General features: G+C 48.9%; 1 protein-coding gene across 1 annotated transcript; it reads left to right on the forward strand.

The window, feature by feature from the left end:
- The first annotated feature begins 14,570 nt into the window (after positions 1-14,570).
- Positions 14,571-19,569, forward strand: LOC150042115 (C-type lectin domain family 6 member A-like). The gene is made up of 6 exons (XM_090325147.1): positions 14,571-14,726; positions 15,031-15,120; positions 15,415-15,519; positions 17,119-17,264; positions 18,340-18,455; positions 19,361-19,569. The coding sequence occupies exons 1-6, from the start codon at positions 14,696-14,698 to the stop codon at positions 19,509-19,511; spliced, it is 639 nt and encodes a 212-aa protein (XP_090181273.1). The 5' UTR covers positions 14,571-14,695; the 3' UTR covers positions 19,512-19,569.
- The last annotated feature ends 759 nt before the right edge of the window (positions 19,570-20,328 follow it).

Here is a 20,328-nt window from a genome sequence, read left to right on the forward strand (position 1 = left end):
CAAAGTCTCACTACCTTTGTCTTGAATAGCCCTTAGATTCATGATCTTCCTGTTTGTGTGGTTCGGATGAATTCTGGACGGGAGTCTCATCTGAGACCTCAGTCTGTGTGTGTGTGTGTGTGTGTGTGTGTGTGTGTGTACGCGCACACATGCACCAATCCTGGGGCTTGAACTTTGGACCTAGCCCTGGCTTAGGGGTCTTGTGTCTCCCTCTTCTGAAATCTGGCCTGCCAGGGGCTGTCCAAGGTCATAATAATGACCTTTAGGAAATCCCCAGAGACATCCCAGTCCTGGCATTGGTTTTCACCGCTCCCTGCTGGGCTCAGCCTGCCATTTGTTCTTTTCTTCCCACTCTCAAAAGGGTTTTCCCAAGGACACCCTAGGGGAGTTGGGGCTAAACACAGACTTAGCTTCCCAGCCCCTCCCTTCTCTGTGTTCCCACCCTCTGGCCTAGAGCCCTGGTATAACAAGCTAAGACAGCTGCCAGTGGGGTTGGTGTGTGTGGGAAAAAAGGTTGAGCCACGTGTTCATTCCAACAGTGACAGCGTGGGGAAACAGAGGCTTAGGTAACCGGACCCTGAGGAGGGTTTCTGGCAGTGCAGTCCCCCTTCCTCCAGTGGTGGCAGGTGAACAGGAGCCAGGCCTACCATCTGTTCACTAGGCCACACCCCACAGACCAACCTCCTCACTAAACAGCCTCCAAGGGCCCAGCTTCTGCCTAGGCCACGCCCCTTAAAGGTTCCACCCCTGCCCCAAGAGTGCCAAGGGCTGTCAATCATCACAGGGCAGATATTCCAAGCCCTGGCATCTGTGGGTGTGTTCCTCGTGGGCTGGGCGTGGCTGCAGCCTGAGCATTTCAATGTGTCAGCTGGGCATGTGGGGCTATGTCTGTGATCCTAGGTCTAAGGCGGCTCCCAGGGGCGGGGAAACCAGACGTGAAAGGAAGATGCTGGGGGCGTGGCTCAAGTGGTACAGCGCCTGTGTACAAGTGCAAGGTCTTGAGTTCCAACATCCGTTTGGCAAAACTATTCTATAAGCTGGAAGTGTTGTTGAACTCTTCCTCTGTAAGTTCATTTGTTTTTATTTTCCAGGGCACACAAGCAAGCTTTTTGATTATTATTACATAATTCTTCATATACATAAACATTTGAGACTATTACCATTACAAAATGTCTTACTGTATCTCTAATGGAATTCTGGGTTATAAACAAGATGAGGGGTGGGGGAGAGGGGAAGGGAAATGGGGACCATGACATGTGAAAGGGTATCAATGTGTGGGAATTAATGCACCATTTATCTGGCAAATATCATGTAACCCTTCTATTAATTACAATAAAAAATATATTTAAAAAAAAAAAAGAAAAACATGGGAGGGAAGGAAGTGCATTCCTGGGTGATTGAGGATATCAATTTTCCAGCAGAAATTGGACAGGAAATGCTCTGGACCATCCCTGAAGCTGAGAGGATTCGGGGAAGTAACTCAGACACAAAGAATGCTGACAATCAAAGCAAGTTACAATTGTCACCATGGCAAATTTCTTTTCTTTTAAATTTTAGGCCCCATACCAGGACTTGAACTTGGTGTTTACCCAGCACTCTTTAACAAGTGAGCCACTCCTCTAGCCCCAAAAGGGTTGGTTATTTCTTTTATTTTCTTTTTTTTTTTTGGGGGGGGGGGCATAATTTGAAACTTCTGGTTTGCTCTCTATATATTACATAGACAAATGCACAAATCTTTACATGTTTGTTTTAAACAACACACAACACGGTGATGTTGTCAAAAAGATAAACACGAAAAGATGAGAGTAAATATCGAAACTATGGCAATATGATTAAAAAAAAGGTTATTTTAAGATCCTAATTACAATTTTCAGGATAGCAATGCATGAAATAATCTCTGAAATCAAATGATGACAGAGATAAATTACAGAAAAAAATACAGAAGACACAAAGACGAGGTGTACATAAATCATTTATCATCAATCATTGCAAATATACAACAATAAGATCAACTTATTAAATGGCAAAGACTGAAACAGAGGATAAAAAAGAAGAAAATTAATCAATCAATCGTCAGTGGGTCACAACTGTAATCTCAGCTACCTAGGAGGTTTAGATTTAAAGACTGCAGTTTCAAACCAGTCCCAGCAGGGAAGACCATGAGATTCTTATTTCCAATGAATCACACACAAAAAGTCAGAAGTAGAGCTGCAGCTCAAAGTGGTAGCCTTGAGAACAAAAGCTCAGAGACAGGGCCCAGATCCTAAGTTCAAGCCCAAGGAAAACGAAAACAAACACAAACACACACACACACACACACACACACACACACACACACACTCCACACAATGTACAAGTCAAATTCTCCTTTTCTAGAGCTAGATCACAAAATGAACCAGTTTTTTCTTCCTCTTCCTCTAAAGAATACTGAAAGCCAAAATAAAAAAAAAAGAAAGAATAAAAAGGAGAGAGCAAGAGAGAGAATGCTCGAGAGAGAGCGCCATATTTTAATCTTCACTAAGACTGTGTATTTTTTTTTACCTACTTAGTTGACTCTCTACCTCTACTTTCTTCTTCCAAGGAAGTAAAATCTCTGGTTATATGCCAGACTTCAAAATCCCTGAAAAGGGCCTAATGTTTTGGGGGTGTATATATCCATCTCTGGTTATATGCCAGATTTCAAAAGCCCTGAAAAGGGCCTATTGTTCTGGGGTGTATATATCTTCACTCCCAGGCCAGCCACCACTGCTATGTGAAATAATCTGCCACTCTTTGCAGCTATATAAAAAAGCTGAAAGGTTTTGTAGGGAAATCAGCCTGACCTCCAGTGACCTGGTTATTTCCTTTCTTTGCAGCACAAATCTCACATCCCCAAGAGTCACTTTTGTCTTCTCCATGCTGTCTGCCTGCAATCCCAGATACCCCAGAGGAGGTTAGTAGAGTGCTAAGTAAGTCTTGAGCAAAACAATCTCTGGCACAAGCTGGGTGCGGTGGCTCACGTCTGCACTCCCAGCTACTCAGGAGGCTGAGATCTGAGGATCAAGGTTCAAAGCCAGCCCAGGCACAAAAGGATCTGAGACTCTTATCTCCAATTAACCTCTAGAAAACAGCAAGTGGGGCTTGGCTTAAGGTAGGGAGATAGCCTTGAGCTGAAGAGCTCAGGGACAGTGCCCAAGCCAAAGTTCAAGCCCCAAGACACACCAAAAAAGAAAAATCTCTGGGACAGTGCGCAGGCCCTGGGTTGAGGCCCCAGGACTGGGGGTGGAGGTGGGGAAAAGTGTGTAAGACTGTTATCTCCAGTGAACCTCCAACATTCTTAAGGTAGGAGATTCTTAGAAGGCAAAATAAGGATGAATTGAAATACATATATACCTATGTATGTAATAACCATATACACACACGCGTAAAGGCACACGCTATGCATATGCACCTGTAGGTAGGTGGGCAGGTAGATAAAATAGAAGGACAGACAGAACTGAATCTGTCAAGGTTTTTGTTCACAATGTCACCTGGTCCCCAGGGCGGCTGTGAGGTTCCTGTGAGCGGCGCCCGCCCCCCAGCGTCGAAGCCGGGAAACGACGCTGAGCAGAAACCACTGCGGGAGGCCTGGGGGGTGACGGACGGGGACGGACCAGGCCCGATGGACCAGGCCGGGTGGACGAGGCCGGGTGGACGAGGCCCGGTGGAAGAGGCCGGGCTCCAGGCTGACGAGGACGTCCAGGCCGCTCTCGGCCGGGGCCCCGCGGCGTCTCCTGGGCGCCGGGCCCGGCTCGCGTCTCCGTCCCGGCCCCCGCGGGCGCCAGGCCCGCCCGGCCAGCCCGGTCCTCCGGGGACGTCAGCGCGGCGCCCGGGGCTCCGTCCTGCAGCCCGGCCGCTCCGGGACGCCGCCCCCCCCCCCGCCCGCCTCAGGACTCCATTCCAGAACCTGCTTCACCCCGAGAGAACCCGACCACCAGCCCAGCGTCCACACTCACCGCGGAGCGAGCGCCCTTCCCGCAGCCCCTGCGGGGTCGTCCGGTCGGGGCCGGGGCTGAGCTGAGGGGCGGCGCGCCGAGGACGCCATGGCTGTGCGCGGGAGGAATCCACTTCCTCTTCCGGTCCTCGTGGGGAGCGAGAGCCCGCCCCGGAGGAAGGCCCGCCCACTTCCGCCAGGGTGGGCGGGGCCCGGCCAAACAGCATCCAATCAGAGGGGGGCATGGGCGGTGCCTGACCAGCGCTTCACCAATCAGAGCAATCAAAACATCTCTCCTGGAGAGCCACGCCGGGGACCGGATCCCAGCAGAGCCCGCGAGCAGACGCCGAGTTTCTCCCTGGGGAGGCGGAGGGGACCCCGACCACCCGGGGAGGAGCCACCCGGGAGGCCCTGTCCTCCCTGCTTCCCACCACGGCCTCCTCACCTTCAAACAACACCAGCGCACTCCGTTCACTTTTGCTGACCAGCTCCTCCCTCCCTTCTCCTCCTCCCCACTCCCCTCCTCCCCTCCTTCCTGTCCTCCTCCTCCTCTCTTCCTTCCTCCATACCCTCCTCCCTCTCTCCTCCTCCCCATTCCCCTCCTCCTCCCCTCCTTCCTGTCCTCCTCCTCCTCCTCTCGTCCCCACTCCCCCCTCCCTCCTCCATACCCTCCTTCCTCTCTCCTCCTCCCCATTCCCCTCCTCCCCTCCTCACTCCCTCCACTCATTCCCCCATCCCCCTCCTCTTCTCCCTCTTTCCTCCCCACCATTCCCTTCCCCCTCCCTCTCCCCTTTTCCCCCTCCCCCCTTTCCTTCCCCTCACCATTTACTTTCCCCTCCTCTTGTGTCCCCCTCCTCCACTCTTCCTCCCCCTCCCCCTCTCTCCCTCCTATGTTATTTTATTGTATTTTATGGTGGTTTTGGTCCTGAGAGGTGAACCCAGGGCCTGGGCTCTGTCCTTGAGCTTTTTCCACTCAAGTCCAGCACAGCACAACTCCACTTCTGCCTTTTTGGTGGTTCATTGACGATAAGACTTTTCCAGAACCATTTTTTAAAAATCACTTCATTGGAATGATAACCAGTGTGTGTGTGTGTGTGTATTTGGGGGGGGTCAGGTGTAGTGGCACCTAACTGTAAAGCCAGCAGTAGGGAGACCAAGGCAAAAGCATGGTGAACTTGAAGCCAGCCTGGGTTCCTCAGTGAGACCTCAACACAACCACAGACGCCCCCACCCCAGGTTTCTAAAACATAAATATTTACATTAAAGATAGAACAGCTCAGAAGAAAATCTTCATGAATCTCTGGCTTTCACTCAGCCTGGGGTCTGCAGGTTGTTGTTTGGTTCAGAACAGAGCAGGTAAGCAGAATGGGGGATCGCTGGATTTTATGAAAACTACAGAGCATGAGGTCGGGGGCAGTGGCCGCTGCCTGCAATCCCAGCTATGGAGGAGGTGGAGGGAAGAAAGATGTCTGTTCTCAAGAAAAGCCTGGGGAAGAGGAGAGCGAGGCCCCATCTCAGGAGGAGAGCTGTGTGGGGCGCTGTAGCTCTGTCGTCTCAGCCGCAGCCCAGGCCCTTGGTGGAGGCTGAGTCTTGTAGACTTCTTTATGCCCAGGCTGGCCTGAAACCCACCTGGCAAGAAACGAGCATCAGGAGCTCGAGTCCCTGCAGCCTGGACAGCTGGGAATATTCTGCAGAAATGTCACCTCCCCTGGCCAGGACTGGGGCTCAGGGCCTGGGCGCTGTCCTGAGCTTTTTCTCTCCAGGCTGGTGCTCTACCTCTTGAACCACAGCTCCACTTGGGCCTTGGGTTTCCAGCTGTGACTACAGGAGGGTGCAGTAAGGCCAGCAGGTGTGGGTGAACTTCGTGGGACGCCTTCAGCCCTGCATAAAGGCCGGAAAGAAGAGGCTCCCTGTCATTTCCCTTTCTTCAGCCTTAAAACTTCAAAACGTTCTTTTTAATCAGATGCCCACGTGCCATCCGCTGAGGCAGGAAATGGAACGGTTCTAAGAAACCATCGTTGCTTCTCCAGTTGTGGGACTTGGTTTTGTTTTTAGCTTGCTGCAGCAGTGGACACGGTTGTGACCATGGCGTGACCAGATCCTCCACAGCTGTGGCCAAACTCAGACCAGGTGAAAATACCAGCCCAAGACACTAGGTCTTCCTGTCACCGGAACTTTGGGTTTCTCGCTCTACCTTCCTCTCTGTGCATCCCCTGACATGGTTGCACTGATTGATAATTAGCTTTTTTCTTTCCTTTTTCATTCTTTTTATATTTTAACTATTTATTTTAATACTTTATTATTTTTATTTTCTTCATTTTTAGTTTATTTTTTCTTATATATTTTTATTTTTATATACTTTAAATTATTTTTATTTCTTTTTAAATTATATATATGTGTATATTTTTTACTTTTCTTTTCTTTTCTTCTCTTCTTTTGCCCAAGATTGGTGCTCTACCACTTGAGCCACAGTGCCACATCTGGCTTTTTGGTGGTCCATGGGAGATGAGGGTTTCATGGACTCCCCCCCCCCCCCCCCCCCCCGGCAGGCTTTGAACCTTGATCCTCAGATCTCAGCTTCCTGAGTAGCTGGGATGACAGGCGTGAGCCATTGGCGCCTGGTTCAAGTTCAAGACTTTTATGAATTTCATGCCTAGATCACTAATTGAACACAGGACATCCAGCCTGGCACTGGTTGATGTCTCACTCCTGTCACCTCAGCCACACAGAAGGCTGAGAGCTGAGGATCACAGTTCAAAGCCACTCTGGACAGGAAAGTGTGTAAGACTCTTATCTCCAGTGAATCAGCAAAAAGCAGGAAGAGGAGCTGTGTGGTCAAGTGGTAGAGCGACAGCCGTGAGCCAAAAAGCTCAGGGACCGTGCCCAGGCTCTGAGTTCAAGCCCCAGTACCAACACACACACACACACACACACACACACACACACACACACACACACACAGAGGTGTGGAAAAAGAAAAACTTGAAGGTCTTTGCCACTTCCTCTGTGGTTAGAGCTGTGGTCTTGTTTCTATGCCTCAGTAAATATATTTTTCTGAGGCCGTCTCTACCTCTGGAACATGGATTATTCTGTGTACACGAGGGTGGGTGAGCCGAGGCCGTCAGCCATGAGGAGGCCTGTGAAATATTCACACCCCTGCCCGCACCCGTGGACTCTCAGAGGTAGGATTTGCACACTCGGCAGCAGTACAGGTCAAGAAATGCTATTTAATTATTTGGGAGGTACTGGTCTAGGGCTGGAACTCAGGGCCTGCCTGGGTGCTGTCTCGGAACCTCTTTAGCTCAAGGCTACTGCCCTATCCCTTGAGCCACAGTGCCACTTTCTGTTTTCTAGTGATAAATTACAGACTTTAGTGCCCAGGCTAGCTTTGAACCGTGATGCTCGGATCTTAGCCTCCTGAGTAAGCTGGGATGACCGGTGTGAGCCACCAGCACTGTAGCCACTTTATAAGTCTTCAAGGAAAGCATTTCAGAGCTAGAATTAGAGCCTTCTGTTGAGCAATGGGTTATTTTAATTTCATATCAAGGTCTCCCTAGTAAATTTCATTGTCATCTTCCTACCAGTCCTGCAGTGGGCCTGTAAAATGATGGTTATAAAATATTGGTAAATAGAAGAGATTTTAGCCTGCTTTGAAGAGGAGAAGAATGTGATCGTGTTTATTTTGGTAAAGCCAAATGTACAGTTATTACAGGATTAGTGCCCGAGTTTTGCTTCCTGAAACAATATAAATATATACTTTGGTATATAATAGTATATTTGCGTTTGTAAAATTAAATGTAATAAATGGACTTTCGTCAGGGTTGAAGGGAGTGAAAATATTTGGCTGTTTACTTTCTAAAGCCACACATGCAATTCTAGAGATTAACATCTGTGTTATGCTTCGGGAAACTAAATAAACAAATGCTTTATCATTTGAAATAATAGTTATAATACATCACTTTCGAACTTGCTAGGTTTTTTATTTTTTTGGCCAGTCCTAGGGCTTGAACTCAGGGCCTGAGCCATGTCCTTGGGGCTTTCTCAAGGCTAGAGCTCTGCCACTTGAGCCACAGCACCACTTCCAGCTTTTTCTATGTATGTGGTAACAGAGGAATCAAACCTGAGTCTTTATGCATGGTAAGCAGGAACTCTACCACTAGGCTAAACTCCTGGTGCCGTCTAGTGTGTGTGTGTGTGTGTGTGTGTGTGTGTGTGTGTGTGTGTGTGTGTGTGTTTTGTGTTCAAGGCTGGTACTCTACCACTTGAGCCACAGAGCAACTTCAGTTTTCTTGTGGTTCATTGGAGATAAGAGTTTCAGGGACTTTCCTGGCTTTGAACCACGAGCCTCAGATCTGAGCCTCCCGAGTATCTGGGATGGCTGGTGTGTGTATACACACACAGAGACACACACACACACACACACAGAGGTCACTTTTGGATATCTGAATGTCTCAGAAGAAATATGAATTGTTGCAGATTACCCCGAGTGCCCGGCCTGGCATGGCACAGCTTTACGAGTTGGTAGCGTGGCATTGGCTGTCTCCGTGGCTGGCATTATTGGGCTAGCCAGTTGGGGTGAGTACCTGGGAACCCCATGTCCAACTACAGGACCAGATGAAAGCCTTTCCTTCAGAGTTCATACAGTTTACAGATTGGTTTATTTTTACGTCGATCCTGGGGCTTGAACTCAGGGTCTAGGCGCTGTCCTTGAGCTTTTTCACTCAGGGCTGTTGCTCTACCACTTGAGCCACAGCACCACTTCTGGTTTTCTGGTGGTTTCTTGGAGATAAGTCTCACAGACTTTTCTGCTTGGGCTGGCTTTGAACCATGATCGTCAGATCCCAGCCTCCTGACAGCTGAGACGACAGGCGCGAACCACCAATGCCCAAATCTGGATTCATTGTCATTTCTCTCACTCCTCTTGTACTATTTCTTTGTCCAGCGTTATCTAAATTTTATTTCTATTGTTATTTTAATAAGAAGATATTAAAGAGCAATGTTGATCACCCTACTATATTTAGTAGGTTTTTCTCTATATACAGCAAATCTGTTCACTTTCAAAATCTCTTCTCTTCCTACCTCTTGTTCTTCTGTGCTGGTATTAGGGCTTGAACTCAGAGCCTTGAGTTCTCATTCAACTTTTCTGCTCTACCACTTGAGTCACACCTCCACTTCTGGCTTTTTGCTGGTGAATGGAGATAAAAGTCTCACAGGCTTTGCAGCCTGGATTTTGACCTGGGGATACTTAGATCTCAGCCTCCTGAGCGGCTGGGATTACAGGTGTGCATCACCAAGCCTGGATTCTCTATGAGTTTGAATAAGAAGACATGTCCCTAGGGCTGGGAGTTTGGCCTAGTGGTAGAGTGCTTGCCTTGTATGCACTAAGACCCGGGTTTGATTCCTCGGTACCTCATACATTGAAAAAAGCTGGAGGTGGTGCTGAGGCTCAAGCGGTAGAGTGTTATCCTTGAGAAAGTCCAAGGACAGTGCTAAGGCCCTGGGCCCAAGCCCAGGACTGTTCTAATAGACAACTACAAATGACAATGGAGTGTTAGTGTAGCCACAGTAACATAAGTAGTGGAAAAGCATGCAGTTATATCTGTAGAAATATGATGGGCATTGCTCTATATACTTTATGTCTTAGTAAGTCAGTTAAGCAGCTATTCCATGCGAGAGGGACCCAACGAAAGAATGTATTGTAATGAAAGTAGAAGCCATGATTGCAGCAACTGTGTGAAAGATTCTCCCAGCAAGCACCAAGACACAGATACAGGTAAGTGGTTTATTTGGTTGTACTTTTATTGATTCATTTTGGAGGGGGGAGTGAGTATCAGAAATTGAGCTCAAAGCCCCTGCTAGCCCAGCTCAGGTGCTCTACCACCTGGGCCACGCACCCCTTCCAACTTTTTCATTCTGATGAGTTTTAGAGATGGAGTGTTGGGGAGGGGGCAGAGGTGGGCTTTGAACTGTGTACTTCTCGATTTCAGCCTTTGGAGTGGCTGGGATTACAGGCGTGTACACCAGTACCCGGCTTCCATTTCTTTTTTTCTCTAATTCTTTCCTATTTCAGGAAACTCATGCCCGCGTGACTGGTTACAGACAAAGAGGAAATGTTATAAGTTTTTCATGAACTTCCAGTCATGGCAGGACAGTCGAGAATCTTGTTCCGTGAGGAAATCGAGTCTTTTGATGATCGAGGACAGGGCAGAGCTGGTAAGAACTGGGTGGTGGAAGTCAGCTCGTGGAAACTGGACAGCTCGTGTCAAGAGTCTGGGCAAACCTCAGAGGAGGCTCTGTGGACAGGTTGAACTTGATTTCTTTCTCCCACAGGAGTTGATCCAGAATGAGGTGCAAGATGGGGTTTATTTTTGGATTGGATTACACCTTCCTGACACTCAGAAGACATGGGCCTGGCTGGATGGGGCGGCCTTGAACCCACAGCTGTGAGTTTGTCATTGGCTTTCCAAGGCCCATGGTGGAAACTGCACACAGCTCACTGGTGACACCTGCTGGTGGGAGGCAGGCACTGCAGCATGAAGTGTGTTGGGACTTTTGTCTTCAAGAGTAACAGACCCACCCCTGGTGGTGTGGTGTCATGGTTGTGTGTTATTCCACAATCGTGCCCGCTGCAGGGGAATGTGTGGACAAACTCATGGCTAGTGAGGTCAGCCAGGCTCACACACAGGCAGAAGCTAGATCTAAATATACCAGGATATGCTGGGTGCTGGTGGCTCACGCCTCTCATCCCAGCTACTCAGGAGGCTGAGGTCTGAGGATCAGGGTTTGAAGCCAGCCCGGGGAAGGAAAGTCTATGAGACCCTTATCTCCAAGGAACCAGCAAAAAGGCAAAATGTGGAGCTGTGGCTTAAGGGTAGATCACAGCAGTATTGAGTGAAAAAGCTCAAGCCAGTGCTCAGGCTCTGAATTCAAGACTCAGGACCAACACACACACACACACACACACACACACACAAATACGCATGGAACCATTCCTTCACCCTGGCTTTTAGGCCAGGCACCAGAAGCTCCCTCTTGTAATCCCAGCTACTCAGGAAGCTGAAGATGGAGAATGGTGGTTGGAAGCCAGTCCACACAGAAAAGCCCACACGACTTGTATGAGTGAGACAGGGAATGAGCCGGAGGCGTGGTTTCAGTGGCAAAGTGGCAGTCCTTAGCCAGGAAATTGAGAGTTCAAGGCCACGAGTTCTAGTCCTGGTGTCACTAAAAAATTTTATAATATTCTCTATGGCATAGTTCCATGTTTTAAGCAATCTAGCTTGGATAGGAGCTGCTGAGGAGATGCAGGGAACCAAAATGGGGTAGGAGGAAGAACTGGGCCCTGGGCCAGCCAGGGGGGTTTTAATTATCTTTGTCTCCCAGATTTCAGGTCGCAGGCCAGGCAGGAGAGAACGCCTGTGCCCTGGTCACACACCAGGGCGTTTTCTCTGAAAAGTGCGCCATTTCCAGTCACTGGATTTGCCAACAAGAGCTTTCTTCATCCACGGCCACGAGGGACGTCTAGACTCCCCCAGGTGCCTTCTCATGGAACCCTTCACTCCTGTGACTGTGCTGGCTGATGGTGGCTCACGTCTGTCATCCCAGATGAGGTCTGAAGATTGCAGTTCACAGCCAGCCCCGGGCAGGGCTGAGAGACTCTTATCTCCAGCAACCAGTAATAATAACAAGAACAATAATACTCACACCAGAAGCGGAAGTGGGGCTCAAAATGTCACAGTGCCAGCCTTGAGTGACATAGCTAAGGGAGTGCATCCAGGCCCCGAGTTCAAGTCCCAGCACCAGAAAAAAAAACCACACACACAAAAAACAAAGGGGGGAAAACCTTGATGTAGAAAGAGAAGCCATTAGGTGAGAACCTTCTAGAACCTTCCACCACTAAATTTACACCACTCTGGTCCTGAGCAGTGTCTTCTTTCCTACCTGGTCAGATCTCTAAGTCTGCAGTGCAGGTGTGTGCAGCCTTGTACATCCTTTCCAGAAGATTCCTTGGCTTGCTGACCTCCTGTCTAATTTACTACTTATTTCCTTCCTTCCTTCCTTCCTTCCTTCCTTCCTTCCTTCCTTCCTTCCTTCCTTCCTTCCTTCCCGTCTTTTCTCTCGGGGTTTGTTTATGTCCTTACTCCACTCAGGATCCTCTGTTCAGCGCAGCCTTCACCCGCATCCTCCTGCCTCCACCATTCAAGCACTGAGACTACAGGCAGGGGAAAGGACACCGGCGTTCACTTGTATTTCCTAATGTGTCGTCGTGTTCCGTCACTGTAGGGCACGGGTGTGTGCTTGCAGAAACATAAACACTTGTGTGATCCCACGAGCCTGGGTGACGAGCATACCAGTTCCCTGCACACGATTCCCCTGCTCGTGCAGGTATTTCAAAAGTAATGTGTTTGGGTTTGAACTCATAGCTTGGGCACTGTCCCTGAGTGGTTTTGCTCAAGGCTGGTGCCCTATCACGTGAGCCACAGTGCCACCCCTGGCTTGTTTTTGGTGCTTCACTGGAGATAAGAGCCTTCTGGACTTTCCTGCTCAAGCTGGCTTTGAACCGAGATCCTCGGGTCTCAGCCTGCTGATTAGCTGGGATGACCAGAGCCTGGGGTCCTGACCAATCCACTCAGTGTCCAGCTGTGCATTAAACAGCTGCATGCAAATACACCATCACCCTGTGATGAAGGCAGAGCCTGAGCCCCGCCATTCCATTCTCACCCCATGGGGGACTCTGCCTGGGGGGAAACTGAGGCAGGGCAGCCATGACATTTTTCACGGGACAATTCACCCTTCCTGAGATCCCTGCTCTTATCCCTGCTCATGGCCTCATCTGATGTCTCGGGATGAGGTAAAGTTAATTCACTGATGGAAAGTGAATGGACATTTATGACAGGTTACATGTTTCTTATCCTTGATGGATGTGATGGGCAGAGGGTAACGGTTCTGGAAGTCACATTTCTGTGTGGAAAGTATCCCTGCCCTCCCCCGCTCTCTCCCAGTTTTCTCCTGTCGTCGCCACCCACAAGTGGGAGAGTTCATTTCCCACATCGTGTCCAGTGCCTTTGCTCGTCCTCTGTCCTCCATTCCTGTGTCCCACAGACACAGTGAACAAACAAGACCAAAAGAAAACAGCCAGAGGGCTGGGAGTTTGGCCTCGTGGTAGAGTGCTTGCCTAGCATGCATGAAGACCCAGGTTCGATTCCTTCCTAACACATACATAGAAATAAGCCAGAAGTGGTGCTGTGGCTCACATGGTAGAGCGCTAGGCTTGAAAAGCCCAAGGACAGTGCTCAGGTCCTGAGTTCAAGGCCCAGGACTTGCCCCCACCCCCCACCCCCAAAAAACAATCCCAAACAACCAAACTAACAACAACAAAAACATTAGCCAGGCCCCTGTGGCTCACACTTGCAATCCCAGCTACACAGGTGGCTGAGATCTGAGAAATGTAGTTCAAGTTCAGTCCTGGCAGGAAAGTCTGTGAGATTCTCAGGTCCAGTGAACCACCAGAAAACCAACTGGTAGAGTGCTGGCTTTGAGCTGAAGAGCTCAGGGTCAGTGCCCAGGCTCTGAATTCAAGTCCTGAAATAACAATATAAAAAAAAATAAATAAATAAGTGTATGTAAACAACAAAAAGAGCAAAGGTGGGGATGGAGGACTGCAGAGCTGGTGGGGGATGGGCTGTCCCTGAGACTCACATGACTCTGCCTGGACCCATGTTTTTCCATTGCTCGTGGGAAGTTAGAGACATAATATCATATCCGCCACCCACTTCTGCTTCTTCCCTCCTGACTGAATCCACCTCTAGCCAACCACGCAGAAACTTTGCTTTTGAAAAATTGCTTTTAGGACCCACGACCCATTGGTAGAGCTCTCGCCTTGAGAAAGCTCAAGATCCTGAGTTCAAGCCTTAGGACTGGCAAAAGTTTTAAAATTGTTGTTAAAATCTGTGCACATACCACTTATTAAGGAATCTAGATCTCTATGTATCTACCCGATACATATAATAAATGCATAGATAGATTTAATTGGCTTTCACCATATCTTTCTCTAATCTGCAAGTCTTCTGTCTGCAACAATAAAGGAAAAACGTGTCACAATCTCTGTGTTGACTCTGAGTGTGACAGATCGAGGCTTTATTTTTTTGCATGTATTCATGTTCCCTGCATGAACTCAGATAAAAGTGTTTATTTGAACCAGGAAGTCTTGGGCTCTCTGGTCGTTGCCATCTCTCTGTCTCTCTACCTCTGGGTTTTTCCCATTTCTTGGGCCCCTTATCCCATGGTGAGACCTTATGTTGTGGTGAGCAATTCTTCCTCAATTTCAACATTGTTTTGCCCCACCTCTTCCAACCATAGAAACGTGACCTTCTCCTCCTCCTCCTCCTCCTCCTCTCCCCTCCTCCTTCCCCCTCCTTCTCCTTCCCCTCCTCCTCCTCCTCTTCCTCCTCCTCAAGTTTCTTCTTCTTCTTCTTCTTCTTCTTCTTCTTCTTCTTCTTCTTCTTCTTCTTCTTCTTCTTCTTCTTCTTCTTCTCCTTCTTCCCCCTCCCCTCCACACTCCTCCCCCACTCCTCCTCCTCCTCCTTCTTTTTAAAATTTATTCCATCTTTCTCATGGGTGATCTCCTGAGCCTATCAGGGTGTGTTAGAGGTTGGGTTTGTTTGGTGCCCAGGCTGTGGGTGACACCCTCAGGGAGACAGACAGAAGGAATTTTGGGGAGCCTTCTGAACCCCGAACTCCTACAGGATGGTGCCAGAGAGTCAAGCCCAAGGCAGGGGTGAGCTTTGCTTTTCTGAATTCCAGGGTTAAAGGCTGCACTGGGGGAGGCGGCAGATGATGTGAGATGATGTCTCTTGGGGGAGAGGAAGATATGGAGGCTGGAGGGCGACATGGAGCTGCGGAGAAGTCTACGGCCTTTCCTTCCTGGGCTGGCTTTGAACCCTGCACCTTGGGCCTCAGCCTCTTGGGAAGCTGGGATTCCCGGCGGGAGCCACCAGTGGCCATGGGGTGTGGTTCCCCCACTGCTCTGGTGTCCGGGGTTTCTGTTTGTCTGTCTGCTGCTCACGGCTGTTGTCTGGCAGAGGAGAGAGGCGGCTGGGCCCTGAGGCTGTGGCTGGCGGCTGCCATTTCCACGGCTGTCCTGAGCAGCTGTTTCATCGCCAGCTGTGTGGGTGAGTTCTGCTCTCCTCCACGTCCTCTGCTTCTGCTTCCCCGACCCCACTCACCCATCCACGGCTCCCCACATTTTCACCTCACTTTCTCCCCCACAGCCTGCCATATCCACTGTGTGTATGTGTGTGTGAGTCCTGGGTCTTGAACTCATGGCCTAGGCACTGTCCCTCTAAAGACCAGGAGAGACAGAGGCAGCCTTTTTGGGCCTTGGGTTGGGAGGGACAGAGGTAGGAGGAAGAAGCCTGGCTGGGGCCATGACAGAGGGAGATAAAGACACCCTCCTCTCCCCACAGTGATTCACAAGTTCACCAGAGACCAGACTGCCCTCCACCAGAGACTGCGGGACTTACACAACCATTCAAGCCTCACCTGTGCCAGGGAAGAAAGCAGGGTCTCAGGTAAAGTGCCCAGTGGTTTCTAGACTTTTCTGTTTCCAGACACACATTAGGATAGACATGAAGCCTGGTTAGTGTGTGTGTGTGTGTGTGTGTGTGAGAGAGAGAGAGAGAGACAGAGAGACAGAGAGACAGAGAGAGACAGAGAGACAGAGACAAAGAGACAGAGACAAAGAGACAGAGATGGAGAGACAGGGAGAAAAGAGAGGAAGAATTCTCTTTGGTTACTTCATGTGAAAAAGAAAAAGAGAGAGAGCTGGAGAGACAGAAAGAGACATAGACACCGACACAGAGCTAGAGAGACACAAGGAGGGACGGAGACAGGAGAGAGAGAATAGGAGGAGAGAGGATATCTAATTGGATGTCTTTAAGAATCTACTTTAGACTCTAGATATTGCTGGCGAAGGAAATTCTTCCAAATTATTGATTTCAGTCAACTTTGTGAGAATACACAGTGGGCTTAATGCATTCACACTCTAGACAGTTTTGCTTTTTTTTTTGCCAGTCCTGGGACTTGAACTTGGGGCCTGAGCACTGTCCTTGGGTTTTCTCAAGGCTAGAGCTCTACCACTTGAGCCACAATGCCACTTCTGGCTTTTTCTATGTATATGGTACCAAGGAATCAAACCCGAGTCTTCATGCATGCTAGGCAAGCACTCTACCACTAGGCCAAGCTCGCAGCACCTCTAGAAATATTTTATATCAAGTCTGATACGTTCCTTCCCTAACCTCTTGTGCATTTTTTTAATTTGTAAAATTTTATGTATGTATGTATGTATGGCCAGACCTGGGGCTAAAACTCAGGGCCTGGGCACTATCCCTGAGTTCTTTCAAGGCTGCACTCTACCACTTGAGCCACACCTCCATTTCTGGCTTTTTGCTGTTTCATTGGAGATTTTGTGGAGCTTTTTGCCAGGCTAGCTTTGTACCAAATTCCTCAGATCTCAGCCTCCTGAGTTAGAATGACAGATATAAACCATGGGTACCAGGCAATCTCTCCTCCTCCTCCTCCTCCTCCTCCTCCTCCTCCTCTTCTCCTTCGCCTTCTCCTTCTCCTTCTTCTTCATGGTAGGGCCTGAACTTTGGGCCTGGGCGCTGTCCCTGAGCTCTTCAGCTCAAGGCTACCACTCTACCCCTTGAGCCACAGTGCCACATCTGGTTTTCTAGTGGTTAGCTGGAGATGAGAGTCCCTTGGACTTCCGTGCGCAGGCTGGCCTTGAACGGTGATCCTCAGATCTCAGCCTCTTGAGTAGCTAAGATTACAGGTATGAGCCCCTGGCACCCAGTCAGGCAATCTTAATCTAGCTTTTTTCTTTCCTTCTCCTTCTTCTGTTGGTTATAAGCCTTGAACTCAGGGCCTGGGCTCTGTCCTTGAGCTTCTTTTGTGCATGGCTGGTGCTCTACCGCTTGGGTCACAGCACCACTTTCAGTTTTCTGGTGTTTCCTTGGAGATATTAGACTTTTCTCAACTGTGATCCTTGGATCTCCGCCTTCTGAGAACCTGGATGACAGGCGTGAGGCGCCAGCCCCCGGCTTTCCCCTTTAAATGGATTTTCTTCCACTGGGATCAGAGAACCTTCTTTTTCCCCAATAAAGGAAAAGCCTGGCGGTGTTGCCCAAAGAATTGGCACTCATTTGGTTCCCACTGCTATTTCATGTCTGGTGATGCCAAAACGTGGGAGGAGAGCAGGAAGGCGTGTTCGAGGATGCAGGCCCATCTGCTGGTGGTGAACAGTAAAGATGAGCAGGTACTTTCTCCCCACAGAATATGCAACCTTTGTCCCTTAATTTTGTGTGTGTGTGTGTGTGTGTGTGTGTGTGTGTGTGCCCGTCCTGGGGCTTGAACTCAGTGCCTGGGCACTGTCCCTGAGCTCTTCAGCTCAAGGCTGGCACTGTACCACTTCTGCCACAGCTCCACTTCTGGTTTTCTGGTGGCTCATTGGAGGTGAGAGTCTCCTGGACTTTTTTTGCCTGGGCTGGCTTTGAACCATGATCCTCAGCTCTCAGCCTCCTGAGTAGGTGGGATTAGAGGCTTGAGCCTCTGTCATTTAGCTTCATCTCAATTATATAAGTTGCTAAGGAAATGGAAATATGACGGATCTAATTTGGTTAGTGGTATGCGATGTACATATATCAAGTTATCATCCTATATTTCCACAGAATCATACAATTAAAGTTAACTATCAGGCCTGGCCTAGGGGTGTATTGTTCTCATTGTTCCAAAGGTGAAGTATAAGAATGTTGTGGCTGGGGCTGGGAGCATGGCCTAGTGGTAGAGTGCTCGCCTAGCATGCACAAAGCCCTGGGTTTGATTCCTCAGTGCCACATACACAGAAAAAGCTGGAAATGTTTCTGTGGATCAAGTGGTAGAGTGCTAGCCTTGAGCAAAAGAAGCTCAGGGACAGTGCCCAGGCCCTGAGTTCAAGCCTCAGGACCAACACACACACACACACACACACACACACTGGTCACAGTAGCTCATCACTGTAATCTCAGCCACTCTGGGCATATGGAGGAATGAAGATTATGTCCAGGACAAAAGCACAAATCCCAACCCGTGAGAGAAGCTAACACCAAACGGGCTGGATGAGTGACAGGTGAATTGAGTTCCTTGAAAGTGTGAGGTCCTGAGTTCAAATCTTAGTACCATCACCATGAAAAGAGAGAGAGAGAGAGAGAGAGAGAGAGAGAGAGAGAGAGAGAGAGAGAGAGAGAGAGGAACACCCAACTGTTTAAAAGGAGTGGTTATGACAAAAAGAATTCTGTTGAAGCTGAGTCTTCTAATGCCAGGACCGCTTTTATTTTCATTTTTAATGGATCTAGGATTTCATCACCAAGCATCTGGATAAAGAGTTCTCTTATTACCTGGGCTTGTGGGACCCACAGGGTCAGAATGACTGGCAGTGGGTAGATGGGACGCCGTACAACCTCAGTGCCACGTGAGTGCAGACATCGCAGAGGGGGCACGCGTGGGGAGGGGGCCAGCCACGTGCCAGGATCTGAGATGCCTCCCTTTATTGAAAAATAAGCAAAGTATTATTATTATTACTATTATTATTTTAGTCATGGGGCTTGAACTCAGTGCCTAAACTCTTAAGCTCAAGACTAGTGCTCTACCACTTGAACCAAAGCTCCACTTCTGGCTTTTTTTCCTGGTTTACTGGAGATAAGAGTCTCCTGCACTGGCTGGCTTTGAACTGAGATTCTCAGCTCTCAGCCTCCTGAGTAGCTGGGATGACAGGAGTGAGCCACCGGTGTGTGGCTTCAATATTATTCTTTCTAATGGGTGGTAAAATTCTACGAAATTGCTCAATTTTAAGTATTGGGCACTGGGTTAAATTACTTTCTTATTTATTCACCACAACCCTCCCTGTGAGACACACTATTAATTTTCTTCCATTCAACCTGAGGAAATTAAGTTTAGAGATTGGAGATTTGCTCTAAGATCTCCCCCAAAATGTGTTCAGATCCTGCTGGGTTCCTCTGTCCTTAGAATCTCTTTATCATGTTATCACAGCAGCAACTCAGGTCCACTGAGGTCACAACTTACTATTGACACATTCTGTCAGGCCCCAGTGGTTCACACCTATAACTCTGGCTTTTCGGGAGGCTGAAATCTGAGGATCCTGGTTCAAATCCAGCCTGGACAGGAATGTCTCTGAGGCTCTGATCTCCAAGTCCTAAACCCCTAAAAAGTCCAGAAGTAGAGCTGCAGCTCAAGTGGTAGAGCAGCAGCTTCCATTGAAAAAGCTCAGTGGCTAAGCCCTGAGTTCAAGCCCCGGGACTGACACAAAAAAAGAAACCAAAATAAAAGAAATGTCCTCCTCCATTTTCTCCCTTTCAGATTCTGGCGCAGGGGTGAGCCCAGTGACATGGAAGAAGCCTGCGTTGGGATGAACGCTCCAGAGTATTATTCTAGAATATGGGCCTGGAATGACATACGCTGTAGTAAAAGGCTGCGATCAGTTTGTGAGATGGTGGCCGTCTATTTCTGACCACAGTGGTGGTGGCTCCAGGGTCATCGCATGTGTGAGAGAAGCCTGTGGTCTTGATATCCACCAGGTCCATTTTTTTTCTTTTGTTTGGTCCTGGGGCTTGAACTCAGGACCTAGGCGTTGTCCCTGAGCTTCTTTGACTCAAGGCTGGTGCTCTACCACTTGAGCCATAGCTCCTCTTCCAGTTTTCTGGTGGTTCATTGGAGATGAGTCTCAGGGGCTTTCCTGCCTAGCCTGACTTTGCACCACAATCCTCAGATCTCAGCCTCCTGAGTAGCCGGGACTATAGGCATGAGCCATGGGTGCCTGGCTTTATTATTATTATTTCCCTGAGGATTTTGCCTGCATTCTGGAGCACAGTGGAAACCCTGTGTGCACACATGGAAGGCATGGGACATCCCTAGTTCCCAGGTGCTAAGGGGGTCATTCACTCAGCCATGCTTCCTTCATTTAACCCATTTTTGTTGTTGTTCCTTTGGCTTTTTTGGATGTGTAACTGACAAATAAAATTGTATATATTTCATATACTGTGAGATGATAACTTATGCACCATTTCATGGTTGGTTGTTTTTTTTGTTTGTTTCCCACCCTGGGGCTTAAACTCAGGGCCTAGGCCGCTGTCCCTGAGCAGTTTGTGTTCAAGGTGGGCGCTGTACCACTTGAACCACAGCACCACTTCTGGTTTTCTGGTGGTTTCAGTGGAGATGAGAGACTCCTGGGTTTTCCTGCCTGAGATCTTTGAACCCCAGTCCTCAGGCAGGTCCATCACCTGGGAGGCGGGACTTCCCTTCCTGTAGGCATGCAGGCACGCCCATCA

The sequence above is a fragment of the Megascapheus bottae genome, chromosome 37 (assembly GCF_031878675.1).
Source record: "Megascapheus bottae isolate mThoBot1 chromosome 37, mThoBot2.hap1, whole genome shotgun sequence".
Taxonomy (NCBI): domain Eukaryota; kingdom Metazoa; phylum Chordata; class Mammalia; order Rodentia; family Geomyidae; genus Megascapheus; species Megascapheus bottae.

Excerpts from the sequence above, each read along its gene's own strand:
- LOC150042115 (XM_090325147.1), top strand. The coding sequence starts at position 14,696 with ATGGTGCCAGAGAGTCAAGCCCAAGGCAGGG. Across the intron at positions 14,727-15,030 it reads GAGTCAAGCCCAAGGCAGGG|AGGAGAGAGGCGGCTGGGCC; the intron begins GTGAGCTTTGCT and ends GTTGTCTGGCAG. Across the intron at positions 17,265-18,339 it reads TGAACAGTAAAGATGAGCAG|GATTTCATCACCAAGCATCT; the intron begins GTACTTTCTCCC and ends TAATGGATCTAG.